General features: G+C 42.4%; 1 protein-coding gene and 1 pseudogene across 1 annotated transcript in view; both read right to left on the bottom strand.

Annotated features, from left to right (window-relative positions):
• Positions 1–14,996, bottom strand: part of LOC121527710 (sodium channel protein type 4 subunit alpha-like) — a 211,113-nt gene that overhangs the window by 20,200 nt on the left and 175,917 nt on the right. Inside the window, exons 23-25 of the mRNA XM_041814736.1 lie at positions 6,324–6,478; positions 5,517–5,690; positions 2,324–2,446 (exon numbers count right to left, since the gene is read on the bottom strand). Coding sequence (XP_041670670.1) covers positions 2,324–2,446; positions 5,517–5,690; positions 6,324–6,478 — 452 coding nt within the window. The remainder of the gene's footprint in view (positions 1–2,323; positions 2,447–5,516; positions 5,691–6,323; positions 6,479–14,996) is intronic.
• On the bottom strand, positions 6,746–7,543 carry LOC121527212 (annotated as a pseudogene).

Raw genomic sequence — 14,996 nt, 5'->3', positions numbered from 1 at the left:
AGATATTATGACATTCTCAGAGGCCAGGCTGGAATGTTTCACCAACTTCTAGAACATCATTATTGAAGGCAAGGATGGAATGTTGGTGATGCTGGGGATGTTGGGGCCTTTTCCCTCCATTTTTTTGCCACTAATTAAGCCATATTTGCTTCCCCCATTTTTTCCAAAAGTTGCCCACAAAGGACAATTAACATAAGGGATTGTTGGTATATATAAAAGTGGTGAACATATCATATCAGCAGAATGAAGATATTTAGTGTCATAACTTTGACTTCCAGGCTTTTCCGAGCCGCAGCAGGAGAGAGACGCTGGTTTTCTTTGTGTTTTCACTCAGACTGAATCAGGATTACTCCTTAAACTTCATATTATGAGGGGAATCAGCGTCTTCCTTCCCGTTGGCAAGGGCTGAGTCAGCTGATGTTTGTACAGTATTAGAAAACAAATTCACCTTCATCTCCAGCCTTCCTCGTTATACCCACAATGCACTTCTTCTACCCAGAATCCCCTGCTGAGTGAGCAGTGTGGTGCTGAGCGAGCAGCAATTGTAAATTGACATGAGCGCTAATCTTATTAGCCAGACAAAGAACAGAGGAGAGGGTCATGGGAGAGTGAGAGTGAGGATGTTTTTACCCAGCATGCAACAGAGGTCATGGATCTGATGTGAACCAGAGTCAGCATCCTGGACACATCAGTCTGAGAGTTTTACTTCTCAATCTAAAGCTTAAACTCAGGTTTTAATTTTTCTCCGCTGAGATAAACCTGAAGTTTAGCTTTTCAGCTCTCTTAGCACATCTTTTGAATTATGTGCAGTTTAAATTTTCTGCATTTTTGATATAAATCATTAAAAAACTGAGCTTATATTGTTTTTAAACATTTAAATAATCTTAGTTTTCTTTCTGCAGACTGAGCTCACAGCAGGATGCTGACTCTTATGATTCTTCGGTGACAAAGGCCTCTCTCATACGTGCACAAACTCCTAAAAGTTTCCTGTTAAACAGCTGAATTTTTTCTCTGACACTTGTTGCAGATTTTTTATCCCTGCAGCCCCTGTAAAGTGGGCAAGAGCTGTCATGTAGAAGGCTCTTAATACTGCTTGATATTATACAAACAGACACAGGATGGACGATAAAAGCTTCTCCACTTTGTAAAGAAAAAACTCTTCGGTCATGCAAAGCAGAAACAGACACATTCTCGGAGTTTAACATTAAAACAAACTCATGTTTGCTTCTGAAAGAGGAATAAATCAGGTCAAAGACACGAGAAAACACTGACACGAGGCAAAGACATGAGCCAATCAGGAAGCAGCAAACACTGAGAGGGTAGAGAGCTTATAACACATCTGGACACCATTTTTCTTTGTCAAACCAGAGAGGAATTGATCTCTATTCCTAAAATCATCCCTGACCAAAGAATCATTAATCCAGTAATTCATTGATCTGCTGACTGCCAGGCTGACTTGCAGACTTGGACTCTTGCGTGGGGTGATGGGTTTGCTGAACAAGACAGTGGGGTGTTCCCAATATCTGAACATGCAGACAAAAGTCAGAGTCTTTCAGTCCTTGCCCCTCCTGGTTTTACTATATTCTCATGAGGTATGGATGCTGACTGATGGCCAGAGGAACTGGCCAGACTCCTTTGTGACAACTTCTCTTTGGCGCATCTTGATCCAGCTCACAGCATACTGGGAGCTCAGGACCCTGTGGGCTAGTCTCGATGCCAGGGGCGACCACATGCATTGGGAAGGGGGCAGCTGGGAGGATACCTGGAAAGACGGCACATGGACCTGGAGCAGGCCTGGAGGATGGCCATCAGAAGGCCAGAGCAGTTCAGGACCAAGGATGATGCAGCGAAGTGCCGAACCAGCATATGAACTCCCATGCCTGACCTGAGTCTGCACTTTGTGCTGTATTCTGAAGTTGACCGGATGCTTTGGATGTTTTTTCTTCTATATGCATCAATCTTCTCCAGGTGGATTGACATGGTTTGGCAGAAATGGGCTGGTGTGCATGCTATGGAATCGCAAAGACTGACTAGAGAGGGTGTGAACTTCACATGTGGATCATTGTACAGATGAAGCAAACATAACACTCAGCATAACCTGAGCTCAGCCAGCTGTCATGATGAAAAGGCAGCCAGTGTCTACTTGAGACCTCAAACATGTATCTTTGTGGTAAGTGTACGCAAATCTATATTTTTCCCTGTTATCCTCTTCAAAGAGTTCAAATATTCAGGTGAGTTAGATTTAGAGGTACCAGGCGCTCCTCTGGAAACTAAATCAGGTGTCCAGGTGTGTTTTTTGTTCTTCATTAATACTGACTCTTACCCTCATGCCTTCAAATCTGGAGAGGGCTCTGAGGGGCCGCAGTGCCCGCAGCGTCCGCAGGGACTTGATGGCTGCAAAGTCTGAATAACCCAACGTGTTAGCCACCAAACTGACCAGCGATACCTGGAGGAGAGAGAGAGCCAGAGAGAAGAGGAGGAAGAGGAGGGAAAGGATAGAAGGCAGACACAGAGGAGAAAGAGGAAGGAAGAGAAACGTAGGACAGTTAACGTCTATTCTAATAAAAGAGAAAGAAAAACAGAGGAGGGATCAGCCAATCAGAGCTGTGGATTTCAGCAGAGGTGTTCAGATAACAGCTGACCAATGACTCCAACAGAAGAGGATGGGGAAGAGGAGAAAAAAGAACAAGCTAAAGGTGATTTCGGCAGCGACGTGAGAGGTTTCTAACATCTCTTAGAGGTTGAGAGGAGGTTAACAGCAGCTCTGTGACTCTCTGAGCTGTGAAAGGAAAAGTTTATGTTCCCAAAGCATTCATCAGGAACGTCTGCAGATGGAAAATCAAATTTAGTAAACCCTAAAAATGTGAAAATAAAACTTTAATCACTCCATTATTTGTCCTGTTGGAGACAGAGGTGATTAAATCAGTAAATTGTCAAACCCAGAAACCACAGCCTCTCTAGAAGCTTCTACTGCCAGCGAAGCCCCAAACGAGCGTTTGATTTTCACCACCGAGCAGCAGCTCTCAGATTCACCACTGGGTGGAGCTCCATCGTGTTCTTACCCTAATACCAGCGAAGCGGGACGCGGCCCGGAGAGGACGGAGAGCTCTGAGCGTCCTCAGCACCCGCATGGTGGTGATCTGGTCCACAGAGATGTACTGAGCCAGCAGACCCACCACTGAGATCTACGGGGGGAGGGGGGTTTGGTACACAGGAGCTGTTAACCTGAAGATGCTTAGTTACAACACTTTCAGAACTGAAGTTTAATTAGAACTTGATGAGGTCTTCCCTTTGTCTTTCAGCATCTCTCTCTCAAGATGTACAAAAAGAGTAAAGGATAAACATGGAGGGAGAAAGCATGCAAAGCTACAATGATCAAGATAACTGAAAACAAATTTGACAAAAGCATGTGGCTGGGTCCCTGAAAAGCTCCCCTTTTCTCCTCATTATGGGTGCCCTCTACAGCAGTGGTTCTCAAATGGTGTGGCAAAGCACACTGGTGTACCTTTAGGCTAATCGAGGAGTGCCTTGGGAATATGTGCAACCATACATTATTGCTAAAACTATACAACAACTTAAGTCACTGTAAAATGTTAAGAGGCTATTCTGTATACAGTGCTATGAGAAAGTGTCTGCCCCTTTTCTGATTCCTGTGTTTTTTTTTGGGGGGGGGGTTTTTGCATATTTTTCACACAAATGTTTCGGATCATCAAACTAATTTTTACATTTCACAAAGACAACCCAAGTAAATACAGAATGCAGTGTCTGAATAATTATTTAATTTTTCAAGGGGGAAAAATCCAAACCTATCAGACCCTTTGTGAAAAAGTAATTGTAATTCTTCTTTGACCTCCTGGATGAATCATCGTTGACTCTTAGAATCATTCTGGTTGTCCGACCACACCTGGGAAGGTTCACCACTGTTCCCAGTTTTTCTCCATTTGTGGATAATGGCTCTGACTGGGATTCGCTGAAGTCCCAAAGCCTTGGAAATGTCTTTGTAACCCTTTCCAAACTGATAGATTTCAATCACTTTGTTTCTCATTTTTTATTCTTGAATTTCTTTGGATCATGGCATGATGCGTTTCTTTTTGAGGTTTTGTAGCTGCTTCACTTTGTCTGCCAGCCTCTATTTAAGTGATTTCTTGATTCAACAAATCTGGCAGTAATCAGGCCTGGGTTTGTCCAGTGAAATTGAACTCAGCTTTCCAAGAACTGTGGTTAATCACAGCTAACTCATGATTTAACAAGAGGGCAATTACTTTTTCACAAAGAGCCAGATAACTTTGGATCCCCCCCCCCCCAAAAAAATTAAATAATCGTTCAGACACTGCATTTTGTATTTACTTGGGTTGTCTCTGTGAAATATAAAAATTGGTTTGATGATCTGAAACATTTAAGTGTGATAAATATGCAAAAAAAAAAAAAAAAATCAGGAATCAGAAAGGGGGCAAGTACTTTGTCACGGCACTGTAGATACGGATAAGGTGTGCCTAATAAGGCTGAAAACCACTGCTCTACAGGATGCAGCCTTTGCTTGATTCCTGTTATAAATTCCTTCTGATGAAAGTGAACACAGATGTGTGAGTGGATGAGTGCTGCTATGACTTTACGCAAGTTAGCATCTATTTGACTGTAAATGGGACCATAGTTTACTAAAAAAAAAACATCATGTTGTAATGCAGAAGACTTGAAACTAGAGCTTGAGACCATAATAACATTGGAGAAATGTTGCTGTGTTTTTTTCTGCCCTCTAGTGGCCAACATCTGAAACATGCAGCTTCAATTAAAGGATGAGTGTTTATTTCACTTCTTTCTCTTTCTGTTATTAACACCACGCTATTTTTTTTGACTCAGATCTGCCTGGTTTAACTTCTGTGACTCAACTCATCTCCTTTTCTCTCTTCAGGCCATTACAGTCAGAGGAAAAACATCACAACATGCAGAGACATTTATGAAGACGGCGAGGCAGAAAACAGCCGAAAGAGAGAGAGAGAGAGAGAGAGAGGGTTTCCGTCTGGATGCATGCATATGTATGGTGTGCATCATAAACCACATGTCACTCTATCTCTGAATAATCCTGCCCTGAAGAGTGAAAAAGAGAGAGCGTGGTTTTATGTGTGTGCAGAGGTTAAAAAGCCACCGTCGATCTGTTGGCCTGAGGCTGTTGGGACTTCTCTATCTCTTTGTCTCTTTAGGTCTCTCTCTCTCCTTTAATGTATGGAGTCCATTATGCCCGATATATCTCTATGAGACCCCCTATACACGTCTGCACACGTTTCTTTACACTGACAAACTAATACTGTGAAATTTCAGTGGTTTATTGGTTGTAGTACACTCATTTAAAGCCAAGGTAAAACACATATTTAATCATATTTCTAACTTTAAGTGTTTTTTTTCTGATAGTTTTTATTCTTTGATGCACAAGTGGGTAAAAAAAAACTTTCAAAAACCGCCTGAACATTTAACAGAGAATCAAACAAAAGCAGTTAATCAGAATGCAGTCATTAACTTACATCGACGATGAGGAAGTCGAGCCAGCACCAGTAGTTGGTGAAGTATTTCTTGAAGCCATAAGCGATCCACTTCAGTAACATCTCCAGGATGAAGATGTAGGTGAAGATCTTGTCTGCGTACTCCAGCACCACCTTCACCACCTTCCTCTGCTCGATGTAGATGTCCTCAAAGGCCTGAAGGGGGCAGCAGAGAAGAGTAAGGTCTTCTCCTGCTGTCTTGTGGCAGCTGCTTGTTACTGTCGGTACCTGATCCGTCCTGGAAACCTGATTTGTACTGCGCATGTGCAAACACGCGTCTACATCCGCGTCTACATAAGTTAATTCTAACCCTAACCCTAACCAGTGGAATTTAAATGCTAAACCTAACCCCAGGAAGCTAATTAATTAAAATCTAAACCTACCTGGATGAGCTACCCCTAAATCTAACCAGTGGAAATTAAAATGCTAAACCTAACCTAGCTTCTATAGGCTGCCGAGAGGATGTAGACATATGTCTGCACATGCGCAGTACAAATCAGGTTTCCGGGTATGGATCAGATACCGACAGTTACTAGAACGGACCATATTCCCATGGCAGCCATGCTCCTGTGACATGCGGTCTGATCTCTCTCTGGATTTTAAATTTTGATTGTTTTTTTGTGGTTGCTTTCCCATCGGAATACAGTCAAAGAAAGAAGTCATGAGAATCTCAACATCTGGTAGAGTGAAGTCATAGGAACATGGCTGCCAGGGGGATATGGTCCATTTAAAGTTATTCATGTAAAATAAAGTAAATTTAGCAAACACAGTGAGCTGAAAGTGTCTGACCAGAGCTCCGGAGCTGAGGAGAATCATGAAGATGATGAAGGACTCGAACCAGCTGTGTTCCACGATCTGGTAGCAGGTTTTTCTCGTTCGCCACCAAAACAGACCAGGGCCCGCTGTTGTGTCAAAGTCACAGCACTGAAACCTCGCCACACACACTGAGGACGAGAGACAGTGACAGAACCACAGAGAGCGAGAGAAAGAGAGAGAGAGAGAGAGAGAGTTAAAATGAGTTTTCTTAGAAATGAAACTGACCAGATCAAAAATGAAATCAATAAATATGTTACATGCAAAAACTTCCAGTTCACAGTTGTCACTCTGACTGGCCTCTAATGAATGTGACAGACAGAACATTTGTCCAACCACCTTCTTTTTTGTTGTTGATGTTTTAGAACTCTTGTTTGGCAGTTCTCTGTATGAAAAGTTTAGGAGGCAGCTGCCTGAATGGCCTGTCCTCTCTGCTAGGATGCCCTGGTGTGAGTCTTGGCCAGATGGTCAGTGAATTCCTGGTAAGAATACTTTGTCTCCTTCCAAAGATCAGGGGCCAGGTAGTTGTAAGTCTTGGAGATGGCATCAAAGGTGGCCTTGGCAAAGTTGCCAAGGGTGGCAGTGCAGCCCCTGGTGGAGTCATTGATACCCGCCATAATGAGCAGCTTCTTGGGCACAGGGGCAGACACAATGCCAGTACCATGGGGGGCAAGAATGAGACGCTCCAGGACAGAACCGCAATGACCAGTCATCTTGCAGGGCTTTCCTTTCTTGTTTCCTCAACAGGGAACGATTTACAGCTTGGCCAGGATGATGGCTCCATAGACCGTTGTGGCCATGTCTTTGGAGTACTTTATCCCCAGATCAACATGGTTGTTATAGTGACCAATGGCAACAAAGGCCTTAAACCTGGTGTGCTTTTCAGCTCTGGTCTGCTTCTGGACAGGCATGATCTTAAGCACCTCATCTTTCAGACCAGATTCCAGGAAGAAGTCAATGATCTCAGACTCCTTGATGGGCTGCGAGTACAGGTAGATCTCCTCCAGGGACTTGATTTTCTTGTCCTTAACAAGATGGCTCAGCTTGGTGACTGGCACCCATTCCATGTCCTCGGACTTGCCTCCCTGAGCACTGCAGCCCCTGCCACAGCCTCTGCAGTGCCCGCGTCACCAAATGCGGCCACCTGCACCCAAACCTCCGCAAAAACCTCCTCTCCCACCAGCATCATCTGCCATTTGGTGATCTTTAATACAGGAAGAAATCACCGTCCAATCATCTTCTTAGAATTTTTTGAAAAGTCCTGCCCTTCCTAAACACTTTCTATCAGAGGTTTTTCCAGATGAATGTGAAATGCATTGGAGATATGAAACAGTCTATTTGGCATGTCATGGTTGTGGACAGACATTTTCAGCTTAAACTACTAAACTCTGGTTAATTCCTCCTTAAATCAGGGAGTCATTTTGTACATGCATTTCTGCATAATTCTCAGTGTATACCAGTGTTAAACAGTGCATTTGCCAGAATGGTTTCAGACCACACTGGTTGTAGCAGTGCAGCACTCATTTGGTAAATCAATCTAACCCTCAAATTCCATATACTCTGTCTGTGCAGCAATCTGATGCTCTGCACATATGCAGCTCATTCCACAGCCAAATGCTCCCATTCTAGTTCATCTTTGTGATTCTGTACTCTGATCCATCTTTGCACATGCATGGTCTACTTTCAGCAGCAACTGTTGCATGTGCCAATCCATGTAAAGCAGACTGACAAACTCTGAACTTCTGATGGTAAATCCCTTAACATTGCGTCACACCCAGTGGCACAAACAACAAGTTAACAGTGGTTCAGAGGGTCACAGATGTAATATGAAGCCATAGACACAGAGAAGTTAATCTTGGAGATAAAATATAGCCTTGTGCTGTGAGCTACTCAGAAAGCTTTGCTAAGAAATCAGGAACGCCACTTTAAACAGCTTTTCTCCCACATTATGTGGAATTCATCCATGAAACACAAATCTTGGCTTACTGTTTTGTAAATACACCTTGTGGAGTGCCATTTTAATGAAAAGACTCCTCAGTTCAAAATATCTAATAAGCAGCAGAGCTGAGAAGTGCATAACTTATTTGTGGCATGGTTTGGGTATAGAGTTACTCGCTGTACGCAGCTGATGTCAGAGAATAATCGTGGTCCATGTCAAGTAAGCAGCACAAAACATAAACGAGAAACAGCAACAGAACAGCAGCTTCCTGCTATGGAGCACATTTCCGTATAGCAGTCTTTGACAGTCAGTTAAAGATATATACAACATTTCTTAATCTATGCAGACATTTCAGTGCAAAAAATCTACATGTTGTACATTTGATAGAATCAAAGATAGTTGTGTTTCATAAAACACATGGATTTATTATCCAAAAGCTAAACAGCACAGGTTTTGTGAGTCTGTCCTGCACCACTACAGGACACACAAACTCACAGTCATGTCACGTCTGCTTTGTTTGTCTCACAGATGACCTGAAGCATTAAGTGCTCTATCTATCCCTTTAGTTGGTATGTTTGTGTGTAATTGTGTGTGTTTGTGAGTGTGTGCATGTTGTCTTGCATAACCTCTGACTCTTTGACAGATGTGAAGATTCTGCCTGCCTACAAGGAACCCCCCTTAGTGTATTTGTGTGCATTAATGTTCTGTATCTGTGTCAGAGTTTAACAGATTTACAATGACAGCATAGGAGGGGTTTTTAAAGCAAATTTACTTTAACTCTTTAAGAAGAAGAGAACCGTATTTCAGTCAGGAACATTATTGGCATATATCTAACTATTTTATTCCATAATGGATCTACAGTTTTTACTTGATGGAGAAGGCTCTGCTCAAAAGATGCTTCCTGGATTAGTCAAGCAGCATCTTTTGACTTAAACCCCCATTTAATTAGATACATTTATGATAACACATATTGAATACAATAAAATGAATTCAAAAGCAATTAATCCATGGTAGCATGAATCTGAATGAGGGTACAACAAACTTTATGCTATAAAGGAGGAGGCTGGGGTGGAGGAGGTGCAGCTCCATGATGCATCAGCATTAATGCAAGCAGGGATGAGTGAGAAGTCATCACATTTAAAAACACCACTGTGTAAGAGAAGGAGCTGTGATTTGCTGATGGAGCAGGGAGGCGTTAATTGAGATCAGCTGAACACCCAGAATTGGCATGACAATCCCAATTGTTGCCACAAATCAAGAAGTTGTTCCTCTATTTCTGACATCAATCCAACTTTTTGCATCACATTTGAAGTCATTGCTGTCATTGCCATGGCTGTGTTTGTTGTGCTTCCCCCTGCTGTCTGCTTGCTTCCTTGGCTATTTCATGTACTAAAATTCCTGCTTATGGCTGTCTTTATTGTTCCTCCCATGCATTAAGATTTCTCATCATAAATATTAACCCCTAGAGCTCACAACTTTTTTTTTTTTTCATCTGGACTTACTGTCTTAAAACGCTTGTAAAACATCAACCCTGCTGTGCACAAGCATGAACTCTAAACATAATTTTCTTCATGACAACATGAGCTTTAAGAATATGTGTGTTGCAGCAATGTCACTTGAGTTTCATAAAAAAGCTATGGGGCCATAAAGACAAAAGCAAAATCTAATCGGAAATTAAAACTCAAAGATTTGTATGTATTAAACACAGTAAACATTAATGACTACGAGTTTTCTTTTTTTAGCCCAAACTTGTTCTCCCATCTTTTGGGGACCAAAGAATTAAAAAATAATCATTCTGTGACAAAAAATCGGCAAAGTATTCACATTTTTACAGAAAAAGTCCTTGCACTTTTGGGAATTTGAGTCATTATTTAAAGAGCAGTGACTCTGACGGACACATCACAGCCTCTCTGTGTCTCCTTCTCTCTATTACGAGTCATTCAGGCTCTCTTCTACAGTTTATAAGTCTGTGCACATGTACTGTTCAGCAAAGCATGATGTGACAATGGAACAGCTTGCCACTGGTTGTCACAGCCCAGCTGCAATGCATTCTGGGATACTAACAGACCCTGGAAAGTCAGCCAAGTTCCAGGCTTTCTAGAAAATGTTCTGGAAGAGCTGCAAAGGCATGAAAGTTATCATGAGAACAGCAGAACAAAAAGCTTAAGAATTATGGGTCAAATGTTATCAAGCAACTTACAAGGGGTCTGCCTGTGGCACGGATCCTTGCTGTGTGATCTCTAAGGGTTAAACATAAATAATATTTATTATATCACATCAGGATTAACCCTTTCATTGTGTTTTGTTCTAGCTTCATATTTCTCAAGACCTTTCTCCGCTGAAGTACAGCCAGTAAATCATCATTATATCTAAAGTGTCCTTTGTTACCTGTATGTGTAGAACTTTTATCATTCTAAAAACAATAACAACAACTAGATCACAATAACTGATCTGAATCCGATGATTCAACGACTAATCATCTTCATTAGTGTCCAACGTTTGCCTGTTGAATCTCCTGAATCTCTCTGAGGTTTACTTCCTGCTCTGAATGATCCATTGAGTGAGAGCTGATAAGAAGAGAATCAGATTTTCTCGTCCCTCCACGTTATCCGCCCATCAGCTCTGAATGCTCGTCGCTAACGTTTCAGAATTCAATCAGCGTGTCTGCGAGGGCGACCGGGACGACGAACCGCAACCTGACGTTCACTCATGATCAAGAACTTCGGAGGAGTGATTGCTGGAGTGAGTGATGCTGACGTGCCCTCCAGCAAGGCATGATGGTCTCTCGGAAGCTGACAGAGAAGGACGGCAGAGACGGAGGAATAATGTGTGTGCATGTGGGGAGACATCTGAGCGTCCAGTTTGGCGGTGGACGGGTCAACCTGCTGCTAAACACTGATAGAATTAACCTGAGAGATTATCTGAAGAACTGTTTTAGATTTTAGTGAAAACCATTAAAAACGGTGGCATTGGGCTTTAAAACGGCATGTGGGTCAGATCTGAAATAAGAAAGACACTGCAGCTGCATGCTTAAGACATTTTGCACCAGACGTACTATGAGACTCTTTATATTTCCTTCAGTCATGACCTGAAGTATTCTGTTATCCTTGTTACAACTGAGGGTTTATTTGATAACCACAGAGAGAATAAAGGAGCAGTACAAAGTCTAAGGGATTTCACCCAAGTCAACAGTGACCTTTACATTCATGTTAAGAGGATTTATGTCACTTTAGCAGCGTTTTTCTGTCAAACATGTCAGATATCAGCTTAATTAACCTATCAGGAGCTGATTGATATTCAGACTAACTTTGTGCGGCTGATGTCTCTCTTAGTTTCCTCTGACTGGCAGGAAAAGAGCGAGCTCTGTCTGAGCCACTCCTCACTCGGCTGATTGCAGCGTCCGCCTGCTTCTCTAATTAGAGCTTTGATTACCCTGGCTTTCTGTTTCCATGGTTACTAATAGGCTTTTCCGCGATACGCAGGTTGAGTAATCCAATGAAAACAAGCGAGAGGTAATCCGACACTCAATCAGTCCACTTGGCAGAGTTATTATCAACGTGTGTGAGAGGAAACCCCCTCTGCTCGGACTGAAGGCAGCTTTAATAAACACTTCTGCTGCAATAAACCCGTATTGAACGGCTCATTACATCACCTGTTGGCTGAGACGACGCCTCCTTTGGTCGTGCTCGCTCTCTGCTGTGAGCTGCATCGATCGGATATTGATCAGTACTCAGAAGTGCTGCTGAATGATCCCCCGCCAGGTGATTGGATTTAGCCTCATTGCCTTGATATAAATGTGACGTTCTCCTCGTGTAAACACTCTCATTTCTATCTGTTCTAGACTCAGTCCGGCACCAAAGTTCAGTTTTCCAGACTGCAAAGAAGCTGCACCTTACTGTATGCTTTATATCACAGATTCATAGGCTATCACTGCATGATATCATTATTTTGGTCCTTAACCAAAATCGGGTTTGTTTTCTCTAAATTCTTTTAGCTTTTCTATATCTAAAATATCGCTAAAATAGTTACAATCAAAATCAGGCAAAAAGGTGCACACTAAGAGCATGTTGACTGAAACGTCACTATATCTTGCTGAATAACCCTTTAATGGGAGCTTTATGCTTCCTTATACAAACAGGATTTCTGTTACTATGCTGCCATGAATTCTCAGCCTTTTTTCATTTGTTTTTAAGAGCAGATGAAGAATCAACATCTATAATTCCTGTCGGCTCTCTTAAACTGTATATGCACATTATAAAAAATTTCAAATGATTTAGAAGCCTTAGAAAACAGTGGAAGTTATAAAAAGAGATTTAGGTAGTCACTAATGCTGCAGCAGTAAACTCTGTCTGCTGCAGGAGGCACACCTGAGACGTCTCAGCAAGAGACGACAACGCCACCGCTGCAGCTTCTGCAGGCCAAACCTGGCGCTCAGTGAAGCAGAAACACACACAAATACTCCTGATTCCCTCTCTATTGCGTGACGTGCAGCTCCACAACATTAACCAATGAGTTGGCATTTAGACGACCAATGGGGCGGCTAATCTAACGCCCGCTGTCAGCACAGATGTGTGTGTTAGTGTCTGTGTGCAGGACTGAAGTGTTTGGAATTTTTGTTACATTTTTACAAGAACATCTGAGGTTATTTAAATAAACTTTTCTGCAGTAATGTCAGCTAAAAACACACTGCATCTGCATGAAAATAATGGTGTATTGCCAAAAGTATTCACTCACTCATCCATATAATTGAAATCAGGTGTTCCAATCACCTCCATGGCCACAGGTGTATAAAATCAAGCACCTAGGCATGCAGACTGTTTCTACAAGCATTTGTGAAAGAATTGGTCATTCTCAGGAGCTCATTGAATTCCAGCATGGTGCTTCGATAGGATGCCACCTGTGCAACAAGTCCAGTGGTGAAATATCCTCAATCCTAAATATTCCACAGTCAACTGTCAGTGGTATTATAACAAAGTGGAAGTGATTGGGAACAACAGCAACTCAGCCACGAAGTGATAGGCCATGTAAAATGACGGAGCAGGGTCAGCGGATGCTGAGGTGCATAGTCTGCAGAGGTCGCCAACTTTCTGCAGAGTCAATCGCTACCTCCAAACTTCATGTGGTCTTCAGATTAGCTAAAGAACAGTGTGTAGAGAGCTTCATGGAATGGGTTTCCATGGTCGAGCAGCTGCATCCAAGCCATACATCACCAAGTGCACTGCAAAGCGTCAGATGCAGTGGTGTAAAGCACGCCGCCACTGGACTCTAGAGCAGTGGAGATGCGTTCTCTGGAGTGATGAATCACGCTTCTCCATCTGGCAATCTGATGGACAAGCCTGGGTTTGGCGGTTGCCAGGAGAACAGTACTTGTCTGACTGCATTGTGCCAAGTGTAAAGTTTGGTGGAGGGGGGATTATGGTGTGGGGTTGTTTTTCAGGAGCTGGGCTTGGCCCCTTAGCTCCAGTGAAAGGAACCCTAAATGCTTCAGCATAACAAGAGATTTTGGACAATTCCATACTCCCAACTTTGTGGGAACAGTTTGGGGATGGCCCCTTCCTGTTCCAACATGACTGTGCACCAGAGCACAAAGCAAGGTCCATAAATACATGGAGGAGAGAGTTTGGTGTGGATGAACTTTACTGGCCTGCACAGAGTCCTGACCTCAACCTGATAGAACACCTTTGGGACAAATTAGAGCAGAGACTGAGAGCCAGGCCTTCTCATCCAACATCACTGTGTGACCTCACAAATGTGTTTCTGGAAGAATGGTCAAAAATTCCCATAAACACACTCCTAAAACTTGTGGAAAGCCTTCCCAGAAGAGCTGAAGCTGTTATAGCTGCAAAGGGTGGACCAATGTCATTTTAAAGCCTATGGATTAAGAATGGGATGTCACTTAAGTTCATGTGCCAGTCAAGGCAGGTGAGCAAATGCTTTTGGCAATATAGTGTATTTGTGTGTTTATTCATGTGCATCTATGAGCGTGTGTCAGGCTGATTAACCCTCTGGGGGCCCCGGACCCAATTGGGTCATTTTGAAATAATTAAAGATTAAAAAAAAAGAATAAAAACTTGGGCTGAAGCTAATTAAAAGATTTAAGCTTTAAAAGAAGAAAAAAACATTAATTCACATGATTATTTTTAGCACTTTTTCTGCAGGGACCTGTTTTGGTTGCTAGGGTCCATATAAAAACTGTATAATTCTGATTAGGGCTGAAGCTATTTAAAAGACTTAAGTTTTAATTAAAAAAAGTTAATTCATATGATTTTTTAGCACGTTTTCTGCAGGGACCCATTTTGATTAGTAGGGTCCTACAGTAACGGTCTTTACACACTGCGTCCGTTATTTTCGGATGCGTTTTTTTCGGATCCATTATCCGAAAAAACATCACGCACTTGGACCTTGCACACTGGGCAGGATTCATTTTTATTTGTCTTCACTGTGAAAATTTGTAGAATGTGGCAAATTGTTTCGTACTGCGAGTCTAAGTCTCTGTCACTCCTTTAAAATCCCGCCAGATCCATCCTGACAGAGAGCTTCATACATAACCTGCTCATGCTTCATGGCGTTGATCCAAGTTGGAGAAATGGAGAGCAACTTTATCATTCAATCTCTGTTATGACCTGTGAGTAGATAACAACTTATGCCTTTATCTGTCATATTTCCATGGTTGATATCCACATAATAAATGGGCAATCTTTGGTGTTTGA

Source organism: Cheilinus undulatus, linkage group 19 (genome assembly GCF_018320785.1).
Source record: "Cheilinus undulatus linkage group 19, ASM1832078v1, whole genome shotgun sequence".
Classification (NCBI taxonomy): domain Eukaryota; kingdom Metazoa; phylum Chordata; class Actinopteri; order Labriformes; family Labridae; genus Cheilinus; species Cheilinus undulatus.
Note: the sequence above shows the minus strand (reverse complement) of the source record. Positions and strands in the feature narration are given on the sequence as shown.